This window comes from Cryptomeria japonica, chromosome 10 (assembly GCF_030272615.1).
Source record: "Cryptomeria japonica chromosome 10, Sugi_1.0, whole genome shotgun sequence".
NCBI lineage: Eukaryota > Viridiplantae > Streptophyta > Pinopsida > Cupressales > Cupressaceae > Cryptomeria > Cryptomeria japonica.
In genome coordinates, this window is record NC_081414.1 from 356,625,370 (window position 1) to 356,647,045 (window position 21,676).

At 32.9% G+C, this 21,676-nt stretch overlaps 1 protein-coding gene across 6 annotated transcripts in view; it reads left to right on the forward strand.

The window, feature by feature from the left end:
• Window positions 1-21,676, forward strand: part of LOC131042804 (uncharacterized) — a 107,022-nt gene that overhangs the window by 10,834 nt on the left and 74,512 nt on the right. For 2 of the 6 annotated variants that reach the window (XR_009359211.1, XR_009105314.2), the window contains exon 4: window positions 458-560. The exons of 1 other annotated variant lie outside the window; for it this stretch is intronic. Coding sequence is in view for 3 of the 5 variants with exons in the window: in XM_059213399.1 (XP_059069382.1) it covers window positions 458-558; window positions 672-732 (162 nt within the window). In the remaining 2 variants the exon portion in view is untranslated. Of the gene's footprint in view, window positions 1-457; window positions 561-671; window positions 1,284-4,559; window positions 4,722-21,676 lie in introns of those variants that run through there. 3 more of the 6 variants (XM_059213399.1, XM_057976125.2, XM_057976126.2) reach the window with 3 other exon arrangements.

Here is a 21,676-nt window from a genome sequence, read left to right on the forward strand (position 1 = left end):
CCTCTTGAACCTAACATGCAGAAATGAAACATACAATAATGAAGAATGGCTGAAGGTTGCCATCATCAATGCAAAGCAGCTAGATTTTGCCTCAGAGAGCAGTATACTTTTGGAAAAAATAAAAGAAATGTGTAATGATACAAGCCTCTAGTGTTAAGGGCAGCACACAGTTGTAAATACAGAAAGTTGTAAATACAGACAATGAGAATCAGTGTACAGTTGTAAACAGAGTGAAAATGTAATTTACTCTGTGTGTGTGCATGTGTGCACTTATGTTTGTCTCACGAATATATATCTATTTTTTTTACTTTTTACAGCAAATTCCAAAACCTGAATGATCACGATGTGGGTGAAGAAATTGGTGCATTTGAGTATTCTTCGAACTTGATTTGGAAACATGTATGGTTTATTACTTTTCTCTAACACGGGAATCCTTGTTTTCTTAATCTGTTTGCAGAGATTTTTGCATTCGATGCGAGGAGTGCAGGCAGCTCCCATTGTTGCGTCCTGTTTGCAAATTATTGTTGGATTCAGTGGTCTCTGGGCTATTGTTGCTAGGTCTGTTTAATTTCTGCATCTTATCTGATCCATAGGTTACAAAATTGTTTCGGGTTTCATCACTTTACAGTCTATAAGGCCTGACATTATTGAGTTGATATTGCTCTCCTCAGGTTTTTAAGTCCACTTTCTGCCGTTCCTCTAGTAACTCTTGTGGGGCTTGGGCTCTATTAACTTGGCTTCCCTGGGGTATGTATATAGGAATCATTTCCCTAGACACCACTTGCTTAAACAAATGTCTATTTAGCTTGGATTAATGGCAACTTGCTTATAATATTCAGCTTGAATGAATACTACTTGAGCAGAATGTCATTTTGTTTCAGTGACACTTAATTCATATAATCCTTAATTCAGGATCATTGATGGGTTACATGGTTGCGGAACTCCCAAATCTAGGAGAGCTTGTGTGGCTTATTGCTATTTGATTTGGTCACTTGGAGAGTAATCTAAGTTGGAGGTTGTGCACACCTTTCAAGTTCGTAATTTAAATTTTTAAGGCAGTAGAGCCATTGGTAAATAATTTGCATGCAATGAAACTGGGTGGAGCAAGACTTAAATGCATGCTTTTGCTTTGAGAGATATTAATTAAGTTTGAATGGAGAGAGCATCTCATTGAAATGGTTTACTAGTAGAAGATTTAGAAAACTTTTAAGCCAATTAATAATTGGGCTATTGAATTTGTGAATTTTCTTATTCAAGTGATGAATTTTACTGGTTTTACGGTTTTTGAGTTTTGCATCCTCAGTCTTTCGTTGGTAAAAGTAGGGGCATGAATGCTAAACTCTCTAATTCAATACAACCAGTGTTCAATTACATGATTTTACTTAAATAAACAAACTTCCATATGATGAAGTCATTTAAGTTTTCTGTTCCTTTTGTAATGTTATTTTGCGGGTAGCCAAATGCATAGAGATAGGACTTCCACAACTTATTGCATTGGTTTTTTTTTCACAGGTAAAGCATTAGAATTTTGAATGAGACTATTAACATGTGATTTTAAAATTTAGAAAATGAGCATTTATGTTGGCTGGGTTACTGTTTACATTCTTACTCTCTTTAGGGAGATACACATCAAGCCTGTAAAGAAACCTATTTTTGAGCGCTTTACTGTCATATTCGCTGTTGCAATTGTTTGGCTTTATGCTTATTTTCTCACTGTAGGTGGAGCATACAAGCATAGCCCTCAAAAAACCCAACTTCATTGCAAGACAGATAGTTCTGGATTGGTTAAACATACCCCATGGTATGGTCTCCTTACAAAGTTTCTGTGTTCAATCCACTTGAGATTCGTGATTGAATCAATCGTAGTTGCAAGTGCCCAGGCACCTGAATTGTTTGACAAAGTGCCTCACAAAATTTTCAACACATGGACTGCAACGGTTGCCGGATATGCACAAAACTGTGTTTTTGGGGAGTCTTAAAATCTTTTTGAAGAAATGCCTCAAAGAAATGTTGTGTCTTGGATTGCAATGATTGCAGGGTGTACACAAAATGGTTTTGGTGAGAAAGCCTTCAAAATTGACAGGTGCAAAGTCAGACTTCGCCATCTCTGCTATCCACCAGAGCATAATTTAATGTGGGTTGTTTGACAAAATGTCTGAAAGAGAAATGATTGTACGATACACAAAAAATGACTATGTCGAAAGGCCTTAGACATTTTTAAACAAATGAAATTGACAGGTGTAAGACCAGTCACCCCAACTTTTCCAGCATCCTTCCACCCTATGCAAAAATGGGTGCTTTAGAGCTAGGTATGGATATCCATAAAAACATAATCCAATGTTCACTTTCATCAGATGCCATCCTTGCAAATGCCCTAGCAGAAATGAACGCAAGATGCCATCCTTGCAAATGCCCTGGTAGATATGTATGCAAAATGTGGAAGCATATAAAAGCGTGCTTGAACTGTTCGATAAAACGTCTCAAAAAGATGCGGTATCATGGAATGCGATGATTCCAGAGTATGGACAAAACGGATTCTTTAGAAATGCCTTGAATATTGTAAGCAAATGCAATTGGTGGGTGTATGGCCAGGTTCTTCAGATTTTGTCACTGTGCTCCCATCCTGTGCCAAAATGGGAGCTTTAGAGTTCGATATTTTTTCTTGGATGTTGTAGTTGCAAGTGCCCTGGTGGACATGTATGCAAAATGCGGAAACAGAGATAAGCCATGTGAACTGTTTAACCAAGTGCCACAAAACGTTTTGCTCTCATGGACTGCCACTATGCACAGAATGGTTTTGTTGAAAAGACTTTAGAAACTTTTAAAAGAATGCGCAGGCAGTAAAGTCAGACTCCACAACCTTTGCCAGCATCAAAATCTCTCAAAAAAAAAAGTGATTTCATGGAATGCTATGCTTGAATGATATGCACAAAATGGCTATTAAGGATGTAAAGAGTGCGGGCATTATCCTACTGCATTCTTGACGCCGGCGGTTCGGTCAAATGAGCTATGGCGATTCGTGAGCTAATCCTTCCTACAGCAAGCACGTCCTTGGACATCCTACAGCACATCCTTGGACAATAAGGCTCTGGGCTGGATAGAGAAACTTTCAATGGCCCGATTCAATGAGTTAAAAGTTGAGGTTAGCTTGTCACATTCCAAATTCCAATCTTCATTTTAAATTTTTTTGTGTTTGCTGACTACTTCGTTAAATTATCCATATGCTGCAAAGTGTATCGATTGTTGTACTTTGAATTGGCAGTCTTAAGGGAAAATATAGTTATGACTGGAAAGGATTTTGCGTAATGTTTGATGTTACCATAAGATTGATCATAACTATGGGACACCCTGCAACTTGATTTCTTGGTTTGTTTGTTCAAACTTGCAGAGTGCACAACATTGTATGTATTATGTACTAAATTGGGGAAATCATCCTTTTTGGTAATAATATTTCTATCATACATTTAGGAGGAGTTTTTGCAAATTGTGTATGCTATCATTATGCAATCATTATATTGTGCAGTCTTGGGGACTATCAATATAGAAAGTGAAGGCAATTTACATGTCATTGAACTAAAAGTTAAAAGTTCAACTTGTATCTGAAGCCTGTCTTCAGCGTAAAATGACCAATTTTCTCTGACCAATTTTCTTTTGGAAGCAGTTTAGTTTTATTTAATAGAACTTATCTTTGGAAATCTCCATCTCATAGATATTTGATATTTGAATTTAGGTCTGAGAAATTGAAGTTATATTAATACTAGCAGCTTGAATTTAATACTGAAACTGATTACATGGATTACTTTAATCAGAAATCTGCTTATAAAATTATTAGGTTTTAATTGGCTTCTAGATCAATGCTGTGTCTCATGAGGAAATTTGAAAACATATTAAAGATCACTATCCATAATATATATATTCTTCTTCTTTTTCCATGTTATTTTTTGGTATCAAAATAATACTTCATTGTATCAGTCAAATAAAAATACGAATCTCTCTTATTCAAATGTATATAAACATATATTGAAGTAGAAGTAACAAAGACTTATTCTTTCATAAAAATATGAATCTCTCTTATTATATAAACATATTTTGAAGTAGAAGTAACAAAGACTTATTCTTTCACATAAGGGTCTGTATGAATATGTCTCATACATATGATACCATATACATTTACATTTTTTTTGTTATTTATCATATATGACAAAAAACTTAAAAGGGTATAAGACAACTTGCCACAAATCATAAAATGGATAGAGCTAATATGGGAGCCAACACCGTGATCACTCTTAGCACCAAAAAAGGGACAGACTCAAAGAATCATTTGTAAAATATACACAGGTCAAGAAAAAGGACCAAGAGATAACAACAGTAGATCTAATTGCTATCGGCAGTACAAATTGGACCTTCCTGAGATCCAACTGCTAGTTATGATTTGTTGGATTGGTCATTCATATCTGCCTAATCAATTATATGCTACCGGGCTCTTTGGTATTCACATCCCTCTTTGAGTTTATATGATATATATTGTTGGCTAACCACTATGCAGCAAACCTTTGCAGGTCTCTAGCGGGCAAAGAATGGTTGATTAACCATTTATAAGAAATCAACTAGCAAAAGAAAAGATTTAATATCACCAAGAAGCAACAATTGCATAACTCGCCTTATTTTTCCGGAAAGGCTAATCTCATTATATTATATGGTGTTATAATAAAGAAATGTAAATGTATATTGATGACTTATCCCATATGAATATCAGTGAAAAAATAATATAATGAATATTCATACAATGTAATATAAAAAAAATTGTTCTCTCTTTTGCTACAAGTAAATATTTAAATTTTCTTTACTACTATTTAATAATTTATGATTTGTTTACTAAGCTTTCATTTATTTATTACATTTATATGTACTAGTTTGATTTGAAAAAAACATGTCATATAGGTAAAACTTTTGATTTAGGGTTAGGGTTAAATTATGGCTAGGATTCAAAGAGATTAGTCAATTTAGATTAGAGTTATAATTGAAATAATTGGAGTTACAGAAAGGATTTTTATTAGATTTAAAATAGGGTAAAAGTAAGGGTTAATAATAGTGTGTAATTTAGGCTAGGGATCAAATAATATTACAACTTAATTAGGGTTAGGATTCAATTAAAGTTATGGTTACAAAATTATTAAGTTGATACTAATTTGTTTAAAAAGTGACAATTAATAATTATTTCAGATAGAAGAATGTATGTAGAATGTGTACATATATGATAAAATTTTATTGATAATTTTTTTGAATATCCAGAACAAGAACAACCATTTTGCTCTTGTAAAATCAAAGATATAAGTTGCAATTCAATATTCCACATTGGTTTGTAGGTTAAGGCATAGTGCAATCAAATGGAAGAATTTCTCATTTCTTTGGATTATTTTAGTAAATAAATCTAGTTTGAAAAAGACATGCTAGGTGAATCAAATAAGCATCCAACGAATCAATAAAATGTTTTAAAAGAGATCAAGGTATAACTTGAAAAGCAAATGCTGAAATACAAATACAAACTTAGTCATCATTGACTAAAACTATATGAGGTCACAAATGGTGGTTCTCTAAGAGAATGATTCATAGAGAAAGACTTAGTTTAGAGGCTAACTAGGTTGGAGATCTTAGTTATTATCATTTTTGTGTATCTTAATATAGTGAAGTTTTTCTTTTCTCTGGTTTTTTAATTTCAAATATGGTCAAAGCTCCCATTTTTTTCTTTTTCTTCTATTTATTATAGAGAAAATTCACTTTATTTACAAGATTATCAATAAAAAATGAAAAAAAGAGTTAAAATAGATAGTTATTCTAAAGAAATCTAAAAAAACCTATTAAATCTATCATTCTTATAAATTTTCTTCTATAACATCAAATTTTTCCATCCAATCATATTATAGAGTTTAAAAATATAAATCTTAACTTTAAAAAAATAATGTTTATTTTCAAAACAAAAATAATAATCCCTTTTGATTGCTTAATTATCAATTTGAACACTCATATACATATGTGTATATATACTACATACATATATACTTTATATATATTTGTGTGTGTGTATTTGCTAAAAATCAACATGAATTATGGAAATTTCATGATTTTAACTAATATGACCTGTCACTTTAACATAACCACTTCCTCATAAAACTCACTTAAAATCTTGAATGAAGTTTAAAAAGTGTTTACCCAAAACACGTAATTGTGCAAAAATCAATATGAACTATGGAATTTCACTATTTAAGTCACATGACTTGTCACTTATCTCTTTCCCATAAAACCAACTTGAAGTCTCAAATGAAATTTAAAATAGTTCCTTCACCAAACACATTTGAAATCTCCAATGAAATTTAAATCAACTACCATATCAAGATTTAAATTTAAATATAATATATATAATACAATTAAATGTGAAATTTAGCATCATTACAGTAAAATCACTTTTTTATCAATATATTTAAGAGTTTGATAGGAAATTTGGTAATAAAAATATACACAATCAAATTCAGAAAAATATTGACTAAAGATCAATACGAACTTAAATTTTTTTGTAATTATAACTAATATGACCTATCACTTTAACATAATCTCTTGTCCCTAAAACTCACTCGTAATATCTTCATCCCAACAATAAAAAAAAATTAAAATACCTTCTTAAAAATCAGCTGATTGTGCATAATAGCTTACCATGGAACACTACATACTCGAAACTAGGAAACTGGGAAATGGTTGTAAGTAGGTGCTTAGTCATGTGATAGTCAAAATATTAGCACTCTACAGATTGAGCAAAGCAAAATTCTGGGATAAGAAAATTAGTCAAAATTGGCAAGGAATCATTATCCCCTCACTTTCTTGCCATAAAACCAATAAAAGGAAAGATGCAATCTGGTCTCCCCCTAAGCCAGATTGGGTGAAACTAAATTTTGATGGGGCTTCCAAAGGCAACCCTGGCCCCTCCGGAATAGGCTATGTTATCAAAGATCAAACATGAGCAATCATTGGGAAAATGGCAAAACCAATCCCTCCAGACACCAACAACATAGCAAACCCCCAATTGGAGGCTCCAAGCTCTATTGGAAAGAATACTAGAAAACCTGGACATGCTTGAACACTTCGAGGCAAAACATATTTACAGAGAAGCAAATGTAGAGGCGGATGCCTTATCAAAAATTGCAGCTCAAGGCACCTTTGTTCACTGGTGGTCTCAGGGCTTTTAGCCAGCTGATAATTTAGATTGAGCAAGGCATTAAGACTTGATCAGAAAATGTTTGAGATGCTGCTTGCCAGCGGACTGCCGGACTGCAAAAATAAAATCTAAATATTCTTTATTCGCCCTCCTTTTGGCGGTTAATCCCAACGGTCACTTTCTTTTTCAAATAAACCATTCAGCCAACATTGGGTCGCAAGGTGGGTCCGACTTAGCCTAGGACAAATCGACAACATAAAACCGGGACTCACTCAGCTCCAGCTGGTGAACGCCATCGTCTAGTCCTTTTCATGAGTTGTCTGCAAGTTAATCTTTCCCTCCGCACTTGAGTAGATTTGGTCTGATTTGGGCATTTAATTTCTGCCACCTTCGAGCGAGCTTTTATTGCTCTCTAATTCCCATTATTGCTTGTCAAATTGTGCGCTCGCCTTCCTCTCGCTTCCTTTTCTCTCTCGACATTCTCTGGTTTCTTCCCTGGTTTTTCTTCTTGCATGTCCTTGGTCTCGGATACCATGTCTTCCGAGCCCCCGTTCGGCTTCATTATGAGTGTTTATCCCAGGCCTGAATCTTGCTTCGGTGCAGACACCCCCATTTCTCTTAGGGCTTCTACTCGTCAGGTTTCTTTTAGGAAGATTACGGATTTGAGACTCAAAACGTCTCCTTACCAATTTAGATCCTCCAGTTCTTCTAGCCGTCAAATTGATTCTGGGTAGCGCTCATTTGAGCAGAGATGAATACCCAAGAGATAACACCAGCATCTCTTCCAGATTCGTGGCGTCTTTGTTGGACCAGAAGCTACCCAAGCAAATGGTCTGGAATCTTACCAGGGAACTCTTCCCAGTGGAAATTCTTCAAGAACTTCAAGAAGTTTTGAACAAGGCCCTTCATGACTCTGGTGCGCCTAGACCGAACGACTGAATCCTCTTTAATGCCCGCGGAGCACTTATCAACTATTACCCATTCTTACTAGACTTGAAAGGCAAAGAATTGAATAGGCACAGAGCGTTCGCTAGTGCAGGGCTCAGCTATCTCAAATGGCGTTTCTTAGGTGAAGACCCAGAGGCTCAAGGGAAAGAGGAGATTTTGTTCCAATTTGCAAGGTTGAATGGATTCCTGCCTTTGATTGTTGCAGAAGCTGAGCCAAAACCTGACCAGAGTTGCAGAGGCGGCCCGAGCAGTGGTCGTGGGAGCAAGGGTCGTGGTCGGGGCTCTTCGGCAAGCAGAGGCCGAGGCCGTCCAAGGAAGCAGCTTCAACAACCTGACGTTCCCTCCTCAAGCTAGGCTTTCTGTGGATATCTCATTTTGATTACTGGTTATGCAATAATATATGTATATTTTTATTAGATATCAATTTTGCGTTCAAAAACTCTGTTCTTAGGTTGTTGAAAATCGGACATACATGTTTATTGTGTGTTTGTTTTTTCTGGACTTTTAAACCTTCTATGGTTTAGAAAAATGGCTAAACCATAAGATTAAAGGTTTTCAGATTTTGGAGGGACCTCTGTGCTCTCTAAGTGCAGGGGCTTTCTTTTTTGATTGTCTTGGAATTCAGTGACAAACCTATGTATTTAAAACTAATTAATACAAAACTGGCTCTGCCTTTACCCATAAAAAAAAAAATTCTGACCCGAAAGTCAAATTTTGATTGAAATTTATGGACACCAAATTTTTTTGACAGCGAACAATGCAAGGCTCCAAAATGCTTTGGGTCGGTCCAAAATTTCCATATTACCGAACTTTTGGAAATAGCTCAAAAGTTCCTTAAAATGCAATTTTTTATTCTATTAGCCATAGGGGTTTGTTAGAGGCACCTCACAGAGAAATGATGGCTTCCAAGAGAGAAGCTGAGAATTCAAGATTCATCCATGGTGTTAAGAGGATGAGAATCTGCTGGAACAACATTATCAGTGAAGAGAAAGAAGGGGATATTTTTCAAAGATTTTCAAGTACAAGTGAACAGCCTTATACAACTGGCTCACACTTGGTATTGGGCCATGGAGACAAGATGGCTCAGGCTCAAGCAAGGGTAAATCAATGGCTGCAGAGAAGAAAAGTGATTCTGGATCAACTGGACTTTCTATCAATTGGCTTACCCTTAAAATTGGATCATGCACAGAGGATGGATCAAGCAAGTGTATATATGCCATGGAGAAAGATGAGAGTTCAACACTTAGAATCAGCTCATGTAGAGAGGATGGCTCAAACAAAAAGTTAGAAGGCAGGGAAGAATCAATTTTCAAAGGTTATGTTCCAGAGGACATCTTGAACATGATATTTTGCCTGCTTCCTCTTCATACTCTGTTCCAAGTTCAAATCATTAGTACTTTATGGCAAAGTATTATTTCAAGCTCTGCTTACTTTCATAATCTGTGAGAGCAGAGCAATATGCATATGTGGCTAGTGATGGATCTTTATAATGAAACAAGTGGGTCTTCTAATGAGATTGCTCTCTATGATGTCAATAGAAGGCTAAGGTACAAGAAGATATTTAATGATAAGTGGAGATGCAGCAACTCAGAATGGTTTCTCAGAACTGGAGATGGGGGCCTGTTGATTTACAGCTGCAAGAGAAAAGGAACCCTTAAAAGTGATCAATCCATTGACTATGCAGTCCCATTGTCTTGAAGATGCAAGACTGACCAGAAAAAGCAAGATTTCATGTTACATGAAAAAATATCATGATGATGTGGCTGTGAAACTCAAGTGTGATCCAAAAGAAAAGACTTATGAGGTAATTGTTGTTGTTGGAAATCTTTATCTTCTTAGAAGAAAGAAATTTGTTGTTTTGATTTACAGATCTGCAAGTCAGAGATGGGATATAAGAGACGTTCACATAGAGGAAAGATTGCCTGGACAAATGACAGTTATGTTTTTCTCAAGCATCTTAATAAAGAACCAAAAAATCTACTTGTTTTCTGAAAATGGGGCAGATGGGGGTTATGTATAATCTGAATAGAGATAGCAATACCAAGTCTCTTTATATTTGGGGGACTTTAGGTGTGAGCCGGCCATTGGGAATTGTGATGTACAAGGGCAGAATTATAAGGGTTTGTAAAAGTCAGCCAATGGAACTCCCAGCATATAGAGAAACTTTGATTTTTGATGAGCTTGATGAGCCTTCCGGGTATTGGATATCTGAATATGATACTATTGTATTGCCCAAAATTTTGTTTCCTGGAGTGATTTGTGTTGGGGGGGATTATATTTGGTTAATTCAGAAAACTGAGGGCTATGTCAGCCATATAATTTGTATAGGTATGGATGGTGGGGAGCTGAATATATGGCCAGAAGCTTACCCGTTTATCTTCAATGTGAGAAGTTGTCTATCCATGAGACTGAGCTTTTGCCCATGCTCTTAGATTTTCTGTCATTCTGTTATAGGCACTCTTCTTGGCTTTTAGGGTCCCTTCATTGCATATCTATTTGTACATTGTCCTATTTTAATTTTTAACTGTTTTCTGAACCAGTGAAATCAAGATGCTGCTCCATCAACATAGGGTTTTAAAGAGTTTAGGGTTCGAAATATTAATTTGGGCCTGTCTTAGAAATTATTGTATATAAATGGTTTTATGAGTCCAATTTATAATAGAATGTATAAGTTCTGCAAATTTGTAAAATGAAGAATAGGTGTGTTTCTTTTATATTTTTATTATGGTAAAGGGATTGAAAGATTTTGAACCTTTGCAAACAGTATCTTAAAAGAGAAAATTTTGGTTATGAAAGTATATAAATTTTATTATGAAAGTATAAAAATCTTTTATATTTATTTTATGTTTTTACAATATAGAAATATGTAATTTTCTTATTTTAATAGTAGTAATTAAATGAGTTAAAAAAAAAATTAAAAATTGAAAAAAAAAATATTACTCATATTTATGTTGAAAATAATAGTTATTTTCAATTGAATTAATGTTAATTTATGTTAAAAAATAATAATTATTTTAGATTGAGGAATGTATGTAGAATGTAGAAATATAAGATAAAATTTTATTAATAAATAACATAATACATTTATTTAATTAGAAAGAAGTATTAAAATCATTTCTAATTGGAAGGAAGGAAATATGTGATTGTAGAGAGAGCAAAAACTTTTTTCAAAATTGCTAGATAAGAAATGTGATTTTTTTAAAACTAGCAAAAGAAGAAAAACCATTTTGCTTTTGTAAAATCAAGGATATAAATTGCAATTTAATATTATAGAGTGATCATATGGTTAGGGCATAGTGTATTTAAATGGAATAACCATTTTGCTTTTGTAAAATCAAGGATATAAGTTGCAATTCAATATTATAGAGTGATTAGATGGTTAGGGCATAGTGCATTTAAATGGAATAACTTAGTTGTTTTATTGCATAGAGCATATGTAGGTTGGGGTCTTTTCAAACCTAGATTAATGTTTTAGATACAATTTCTTTTACATATTTTTAATTTTTTTTATATTTGTTCATTGTTTTTTATTTTCATTTTTTTGAATTTTTTTGGTGAATAAATCTGATTTGATTGGTCATTAGTGTACTTGTAAAATGAAAAAGATATATTGTATGCATTCATTAAGCATCCAACTAATCAATACAATATTTTAAAAGAGATTGAAAAATAATATGCAAAGTATAACTTGAAATTCAAATGTCCTAATATAAAAGATTGGGACAGCTGCAAACTTAATAACTATTGACTGAAAATATATTAGAGGTCACAAATGATGGAGTTATAAAACATCAAATGGGAGAATGATTCATAGAGATGACTTAGTTTAGAGGCTCACTAGCTTGGAGATTTGAGTTCTTATCATTTCAATAGTAAAATGAAGATTCTGATTTTGGATTTTGCTTGACAAGATTATTTTCCTAATTTACGGGGTTATTGCCTTTGTTAGTAATGTGGGGGTCTTTGTTACTTAGATCAAAGAGTATTTCATTTTTCTAGTCTACCTAACATGTCTATTTGGCACATGGAATCGCCTTGTGGGAATTGAGGAACTTCGTTACTTTTATCTATTGTTCAAATTCTATATTTCTTGCATTTTGACCTCACATTAGAGTAGAATGTCAAGAATTATGATTTCATATTCATTTAATAGTATCTTTGTAAGTAAGCATTTTTTTAAAAGAAAATAAAATAAAGAAATTGACTCCCCACTTAGAGAAATCCTTATTTATGAATTGGCTAAGAACCCATATATGTATGTTTCTTTTTTTTTAATCAAGTGCTATCAAGGTGGGGATAGTGCCCTATATTTATCAAAAAAGAAAGATTACATATTATATTCAGAACCCATATATGTATCATTAAGTTATGAGTCCTATTTAAGAAGGAGAAATATAACAAAAGATTGAGGGACCCAAAATAAATCCAACATTGAAGAAAATTATATTAACTCAATATATACACATGTAAAACTTAGAAGAGGACTCCAATCATAATTATTGCATTGCAATTAAACTAGGGTGGTATTAACATCAAAAGTACTATTGAGGTATGGAATATGATCTACATTTATGTTTCGGTATGATAGTTACCAATTCAATAGATGATCCTATGTATGATAGTTGCACATTCAATATAAAGGATCATTATATGCGACTATTATATGTGATTGTATGATAGTTGTCTATTCAATAGATGATCCTTTGGAACCATGCAAAATTACAAGTATATAAAAGTATAATTTAAAAATTGGTCTATTTGATCAAACTGTTGTTCTAATAAGAATCTAGTGAGTTGACTTCCAAAGAAAACTGTTCACACGTGTTTGTGTTTCTTGCAAAAAATATAAATTGAGTTTTATTCTTCATTGTTTCCACTTTCTAGGGAGTATTAAACTTTTAATTTTGGTTAGGGGACTTGAAAGTTATGATGATTTAAATGTTGTTCTATTTCGCTACAATTAGCAAGTTAGAATTTGTAAGGGGTATTAAAATGGAAATACATGATTATATGTAAGAATATTATCATAAAATTGAGTGGATTTATTAATTTCTATTATCCTTCCACTAAAGGTTCTAGATTCATAAAATAGCAAGGAGGATGTAAGACCACTTGTCCATTAAATTTACATAGATTGAATGGATTTAGAAAATTTGATTGATTTATAAGTTGGATCCCTTGATGATCTTATGTATAAACCATTTTACCTTGACAAGACATTATTCAAGATAAAATTTAATGGACTAAAAATCAAATACTAGTTTATCTATTGGTATGGTTTATATATCCTATTGAATGACCAATGAGCATAGTGAGATGATTGGGACATTTTATACTATAAACATTGTTATTGGATCACATTCTTAAGTGCATTCCTTGGGTTGATTTACCCTACTATAATATATATGATCAGTGGATATCCACAACTGTCTATCAGCATGATAGTTTGTCAATGATTCACTTAGTACCTTAGAACCCATCATGCACGTTAGCCACCTACTGAGCTAGATCCTTTGAAATAGGTTGTGCTCCTCCAATGGAGTAGCATGGGGAAGCTTGATGCTTCACGGTAGAGTATATATCATCTTGATGATGCTCTCTCTTATTTTTATGCTTCAAGCTATTGAAAAAGAAAAAATGTAATACAAATGGTGATACATTATTTATCTTGTGTCTTACTAATTGACATGAGTAGATGAATCTTACTTAATTGCTTATAATTGTCATTTGTAGTACTATAGCTTTGCGTTTTTATGAAAGAACAAAGTTGATGTAATTAGATTAGTTACAATATTGGAAATGGACTTGTAATGTTTGTGACACAAAATGTAAAGTGTTTAACAAAATGCCTCAAAGGATTTGCAAGATATACAAACTTGGACCTATTGAAGAGGCTTTTGTTACAAGCTAGGGTTGTCGTTGCACCAAAAGATCGACCTATAAATACCCGATACAACCACTAGACTTATAGAATCCATAGGAGGTTGTTAAACCATGTCGTGAATCCCCATGAGGGACGTTGGCCCATTGCCAACAACTTTATATAGCACTAGAAAGCCAAAAAAATATGTCTGCACTTTGAAACATTTTTTGAAATGTATTTGCATACATATATGCATAAAGTGTAAGTATCGATAGAGGGTATGAACATAACATACCATATCTATTGTAACGATTTAATAAGTTCCAATAAAATGGAGTTGTTGGTTGTAAAACCAGTCTTTATACAATCTTTATCAAAGTTTATAAAAGAAAATGAGAGCTTTCAATAGAGACGTATATGGAAAATATGAAAGCATATACGATATATGAGAGCCATTTGATAATTGCCTTAAGGAAATGAAGGTAGAGGCAATCTATAACAATTATTTGAATAAAATTTTGATGATTTCCACTTATAGGTTGTACAAGTAAAATGTTTCATGAAATGCCTCATTGAAAGTATTCTTTTGAAATGCGATGGTTGTGTTATGTAGTCAAAGTGGGAAGGTTAGGGAGAGTTTTATCATTGGTAATTCATTTGATACATATCAATTTGTTCCTTCCAACCTTCTCCTTAGTGTTTCATTAGATGGAACAAACACAATTTTTATAAAGGCATGATTTTTCATAGCATCTAAGTCAAACCAACATACAATAAATCTCAACGTTACTTTGAATTATGTTGTGTAGTTTGATAATGAGTTTTATATGATGTATTATTGGTCAATATTCTATTATAATTAATTATAATGGAAAAATTCTTTGACAATGAATTATTAGAGGAGAAATAATTGAATAGTTTGTTAATGATATGATTATTTTAGTAGTAGGATTATTCTTGTCATATAGAAAAGGGAGAATAAGGTCACTAAATCATTATATGATTTTCATATTATTATTGAGAGCATTTTGAATTTTCTACAATCATGCTATCAATCTAATGACATTTTCTAAATAAGAGAAAATATATTTTTTAACATATTATGCATTCTATTGGATTGGATAAACATCATATGGTATAGACAAATATAATTATGGGGGCATTGCAATTATTTAATTAAGTTATATAAGGGTCAAAGTACTAAATTATAATATAACATTATGCAAGGTCTACAACACAACTTTTCCTAACAACTCAATGGAAAAAAATTGAAAAAGAATTGAATGCCATTAGGAATGATCTTAAAGCTAACATGAATAGCATAGAAAACTAGATATAGAAAATGAATACTAAAATTGTTGTGTTGGAAAACAATATCAAAGACATAAAAGATAACTTTGAACGAGTGGTTAGGTTAAGATGATTTAGTGCACTATATATGGCTGAGGGGATTAAAGTTATCTCTTAGAAGCTAAAGGAGCTTTCTGAAGAGCATTTGATTGAGGAGAACAAAAATGAAGAAAAATGATCAAGCTACACCAATGGAAGTAAGAAGAAACATTTTGATGAGGAGAAAAAAGATCTCATGGTATTTTATCAAACTCCATAAGAACATCTATTAGAAAGGATTAAAAGTAGTTGAAACTCTAAAGAAGTTGTAGTCTTTATTTTTGGCTTCTTGTTTTTTATATTTTGTTGTTTTATTGTTGTTTACTTATAGGCTTATGGGTTATTGTTATTGTTTGGCTATGCATATTTTGTTAGACAACTATTTTTAAAGGATTTTAGGGTCACTTCAAAACCCTTTTTAGCTATAATAAAAAATATTAAATGTATAGTACACTTAGTATGTTGATATATACACTATATTCTTTGAATTTGATTTAATTGAGTATGGTTCAAAACTTAATACACAAGAGTATAAAAGAAGCTTAGCAATAAAATTCTAGACACAATAAGAATTGAGTACATAAGATCTATAAATTTTTTTTTTAAAAATGAATGTTAATATTAATGTAGTAGACCATACTACTTTTGAGAGTACAATCATTCAATTATAGTTATTTTTTAGATTTAAATTTTAATGAAGACTAAGTATAGGAAATAATTATATACTATTTATTTTCATCCTATCTTTAACAAAATTAATATATAATTATTATATTATTTAAATTAATGATTTTTTAAATTTTTGATCTAAAGCTTTTATTTTAAAATGTATATATTTATTTATGGAAGGGATATTTAAAAAAGTATGACATGGTAGAGGAGAACAAATAGAAAGATTGAAACCCAAAAACCAAATGGAAACCCTAACACAGGGGATATAGAAACATGGAGTATGATGTAGGTCTTTCTAACATAGTATATAGAAATATATGTTCTTACAGACATGTGGCTATAATTTGTAGAATCATGGGGAAAAAGATATGTCACAAGGATATCTGAAGATGGATAAAATAAAATTGGCATAATGTGAAAGAAAATTATTTTAAGCCTAGACAATTTTTTACCATTGAATTCGATAATGAAGAGAAGAGAAATGAGATTTTATCTGAAGGACCATAACAATTTGGGGATCTTGCTATGTATACACACAAATATGGGCCTTGAACTTCAATCCAACTTTTCTAAACCATATGGAGAAATCATTATGGTTGTGTCTCTATAATTTTCCTTTTGAATTTTGGAGTGAAGATTGCTTGAAGAAGACTGCAAACAATATTGGGAAAACCCTAGAATTAGACATGGGGGATAATGACCAAATTCTATATGTAAGAATTGAAGTGTTGACAATTGTGTGAGTGAAAATGTGTGCAAATAAAATGATTGAAATACAACCTAGCTATCTAAACAAACACAAAATTCATTCAAACACTCAAGATTAGGACGATCGAGAAGAAAAACTAGATAAACAACATAATAGCAATTAAAATGAAAACTCTAGATTATCCTTTGATTTGATAGTCCTTTGATTTTATGTGTGCTCGATCTACGATTCCAAAGGTGCTTGAATGAACTCCATGATGATGAGTATGCAAACTAGAATAAAATGGATGTGATATGAGGTTGCAAATGAAAGTGATGTGAGTAGTTAATTCAGCATTATAATGATATGAAAAATGAAAGTGGATGGATTTGAAGGAAAATTTGGGGATTAAATAGGCCAAGTTAAGAGAAGAGGAAGCATGAAAATGAGACACTTGTCCTTGATAAGGGCAAGTGTCATGGAAAAGAATGACAAGTGTCCTTGAGGACACATGCCTATTTGGGAGAGAGAAACCTAAATAAGAAATTTCCATTCCAAATATGAATATATTTCCCAATATCAAGATAATGAGGATATTTCCCCAAATTTTAGGAAAATCTCCCAAATATTAAGAAATTCAAGATATCTGGGAATGTAAACACATATGGTGAGGGAAAGAGGATAAGGTTGAATAAATGAGACACTTGTCCTTGAGAAGGGAAAGTGTCATGGATGCAAATTGTTAGATAGTTCAAATAACCGGAAGACAACTGAGAGGGGGGGGGGTGAATCAATTGTCATAGATTGTCAAAACCATTAGCAATTAAAATTTTAATACTGGAACCCAAAACATTAATACTGAAATAGAAGTTACACCAATTAAGCATAAACAATAATCACATAATAAATACCATCCACATGACACCAAGATTTATACGTGGAAAACCTGGTAAAGAAAAAAACCGTGGTGGGAATACCCACAGTCAGATAATACTTCTATGGTAAGTATGTGAATTAAAATTGAGGGGCCTACACTTGCATGAAGGCCAATAGCCTAGAGCACACTTCTCATCACAAAAGGATTCTCACTGACTACATAGAAATCCAAACTACAATCTGGAGAAGTGTTGAACTGCAAAAGATAGCACCTCTTATGCTTGAGTATAGTTCTCGTTAAGCTCAATACCGAAGAACTAAATCCTCTTATATAAACCCAATTCAATCTCCAATGATTGACCTAATCCTCTTCCTGAATGATATTATATTATTCGCACCTTACATCCCTTTCCCATTACCATGATCTCTACCATAACCATGATGATCTACAATGAGATCTTACATCTATATATACAAACCATCGACCATAAACAATTAGGTCGACTACCAGAAAATAAACCAATTACATAATTACAAACCATGTCGGCCTTAGACCAAATAAATAATATCCAACACATAAGTCATCCCAGAAACATATCAAGAGGTCCAATCCACACGCTTCATTAAACTAGTCCATAACCTAAACCAACTGGGACCTAATATAGGTCCACACACTACAACAATGATCTCCATCTACCAAATCTTGAACATGATCACCAACAACATCCTGAAACTCCACCAAAATTTGCACCAACACCACTTATGTAATTCATCAAAGATCTTCATCAAAAGCTTTGTTGGTGAAACCCTCGCCAGAACTAGAAACCAACCTTCCAAGCAAACAAGATAGCATCCTATCACTATACCAAAACCAACTTACTGAATATGAGCATGAGTATCATGAATAAGGCAATTTAATAACCAAACTATATCGGAGCCTATCGGATCATGTTAGATCCAAATCAACCAAAAACCACTCAACTTACCGGGACTAGAAGGGTGTCGGTAAAGCATCCAAACAACTAGTGTTGGCATCAATTACAAAACATCAATGTAACACATAATCAATTCCACCAAATGGCCCACAATCTCCCCCTTTGGCATTGATGGCAACACTAGATATGAAAAACATCTAAGTACCAAGAAATGCCAAACAAGTCTCCCCAAAGGGAAGACAACCAACAATCTCCTGCTCAAATATATAGTAATGAATTTCTGAAACAAAGACCAAACTCCCCCTTTGAATAATATCTATGGTAAAGCTCTGAATCTCTCCCCCCTTGATATATACATCTCCTTAAGTTTTCTTTTTCACATCTATATCACTCCCCCTTTGACATCAATGCCAAAAATCTGACAAAAATATCAAAGCAAAAATATAAATGACTGAATCAGAAAGTTGACTACTCCACCTGAGTAGTAGCATCCCATATCAGTTCTGGAATGAGTAGTATCTCTGATAATGCATATCGGACTGATGCCAAACCACATCAATCAAGTCTCTATCAGAGGGGAAGAATCTCCCAATCTGTCTCTCAGGTACTCAAATGATTCCTTGGGCAAAGGTTTAGTGAAAATGTCTACAATCTACTCTTTAGTGTTCACATAAACTAGTCTAACTTCATTTGCTTCCACCTTTTCCTTCAAAAAGTTATACTTGAAAGATATGTGCTTTGTCTTATAATGAAATACCAGATTCTTTAAAATATCAATAGCCGTAGAGTTATCACAGTGAATAACTACCGATGCATCACAATCCACCTTTATATCCTTCAACATTTGCTTCATCCATAAAACTTGTGTACAGTTAGTAGCAACAACAACATACTCAGCTTCAACAGTAGATAAAAAAGTACATGATTGTTTCTTGATGATCCATGAAACTAACTTCTTTCCAAGAAAGAAAGCTCCACTAGAAGTACTTTTATGGTCATGAACATCTCCAGCCCAATCAACATTTGTATATGCACATAAAGTAAAGTTATCATCCTTAGGGTACCACAAACCATATTTTTATGTACCTTGCAAGTATCTAAAAATATTTTTCACCACACTCTCATGATTTTCTCTAGGATCACTCTGAAATCTTGAAACATTACAAACAACATTCATAATGTCAGGCCTAGTCTGAGTCAAATAAAGCAGATCTCCAATCATAGATTTGTATTTTGTAGGATTTACCAGTGTAGAAACATCTTTTCTTGTCAATTTCTTACTTGTAAACATAGGAGTACTTATTGGTTTAGAATCTCCCATACCAAATTTCTTCAACAATTCCTTAGCATACTTAGTTTGACAGATGAAAATACCTTTATCAGTCTGAGTAATATGCAAACCTAAGAAAAATTTCATTTCCCCAATGATAGACACCTCAAATTATTTCTCCATATTCTTAGAAATTTCTATGCATAATTTATCTTCACCTCTAAAAATAATGTAATCAACAAATACTTCAATAATCAATATATCATCATGAGTGATTTTATAATAGAAATTTATGTCAGCACTACCCTTAGTAAAACCAAGCTTCAAAAGATATTTATCCAACCTTGCATACCAAGCTCTTGGTGCTTGTTTCAATCCATATAAAGCTTTCCTTAACCTGCAAACCATGTTTGTATCATTTGATAGTGAAAAAACATCAAGTTTCTCAATATAAACTTCCTCATCAAGATCCCCATTCAAAAATGCACATTTAATATCCATCTGATAAACCTTGTAGTTTTTATAACAGCATAGGCAAGAAATAATCTTACAGCTTCAATCCTAGCTACAGGTACAAAAGTCTCTCCATAATAAATTCCTCCCTTATGAGAATATCCTTTACAAACCAATCTAGCCTTTTTCTTATAACATGACCATCCTCATTCAATTTATTCCTAAAATCCCATTTAGTTCCAATAACATTTTTATTTTTAAGCCAAGGAACCAAAGTGCATGTGTTATTTTTCTCAATCTGAATTAATTCTTCTTCCATAGCTTTCAACCAATATTAATCTTTACATGCCTCAATTATTGATACCGGTTCAACTTATGAAATTAAACATACCTCATTAGTTGCCAGTCTTCTTCTCGGTATTACTCTATTTCTTTTATCCCCAATAATCTGATCTTCTGAATGATTCAATCTCACATATCTAAGAGTCCTGTGACTCTCTGTTCCTCTTCCCTGATCTTCAATTACTATAGAATTCTTTGATACTATTGGAGTAACTGGTTCAACACTCTATTCCGATAAAGGTGCTACTGATTCAAATATAATCATTTCCACTGCCGGTTCCTTCTCATAAACTCTTATTTGACTTCTTTTTAGCTCATCTACTTTGACATTAGCACTCTTCACAATTCTCTGCAATCTCTTGTTATAACATCTATATGCTTTTCTTTCATTAGAATAACCAAGAAATATACCTTCATCACATCTAGGATCAAATTTGCCAATGATATCATCTCTCAAGATATAACATTTACTAATAAAAATTCTGAAATACTTAACTGTAGGTGTATTGCCAAACCATAATTCATAAGGTGTCTTATCGGTTTCTCCTTTACTATGTATTATGTTGAATGTATAAACCATTGTGCTCACTGCTTCTCTCCAGTAGATATGAGGTAGACTAGCTTCCATCATTATTGTTCTAGTAGTATCCAAGATAGTTATATCCTTCCTTTCCACAACTCCATTCTGCTGAGGTGTCCAAGGGGCATAAAATTATCTTATTATACCATGCTTCTCACAAAAGTTGTTAAATTCACCAGATGTGAGTTCTCCACCATGAACTGACCTCAAACATTTGAACTTCAATCCTGTCTCAGTTTCCACTTTAGCTTTAATGATTTTAAATTTTTCAAATGCCTCAGATTTTTCTTTCAAAAAAGCAACCCAATCAATCTAGAATAATCATCAATGATTAGCATGAAGTATCTATCACATTGAAAACTTTTAACTCTAGCAGAGCCACACAAATCAGTATGAATAAGATCAAGAATGCCATTTGATTTATCTTGTATACTCCTAAAAGAGGTTTTGACC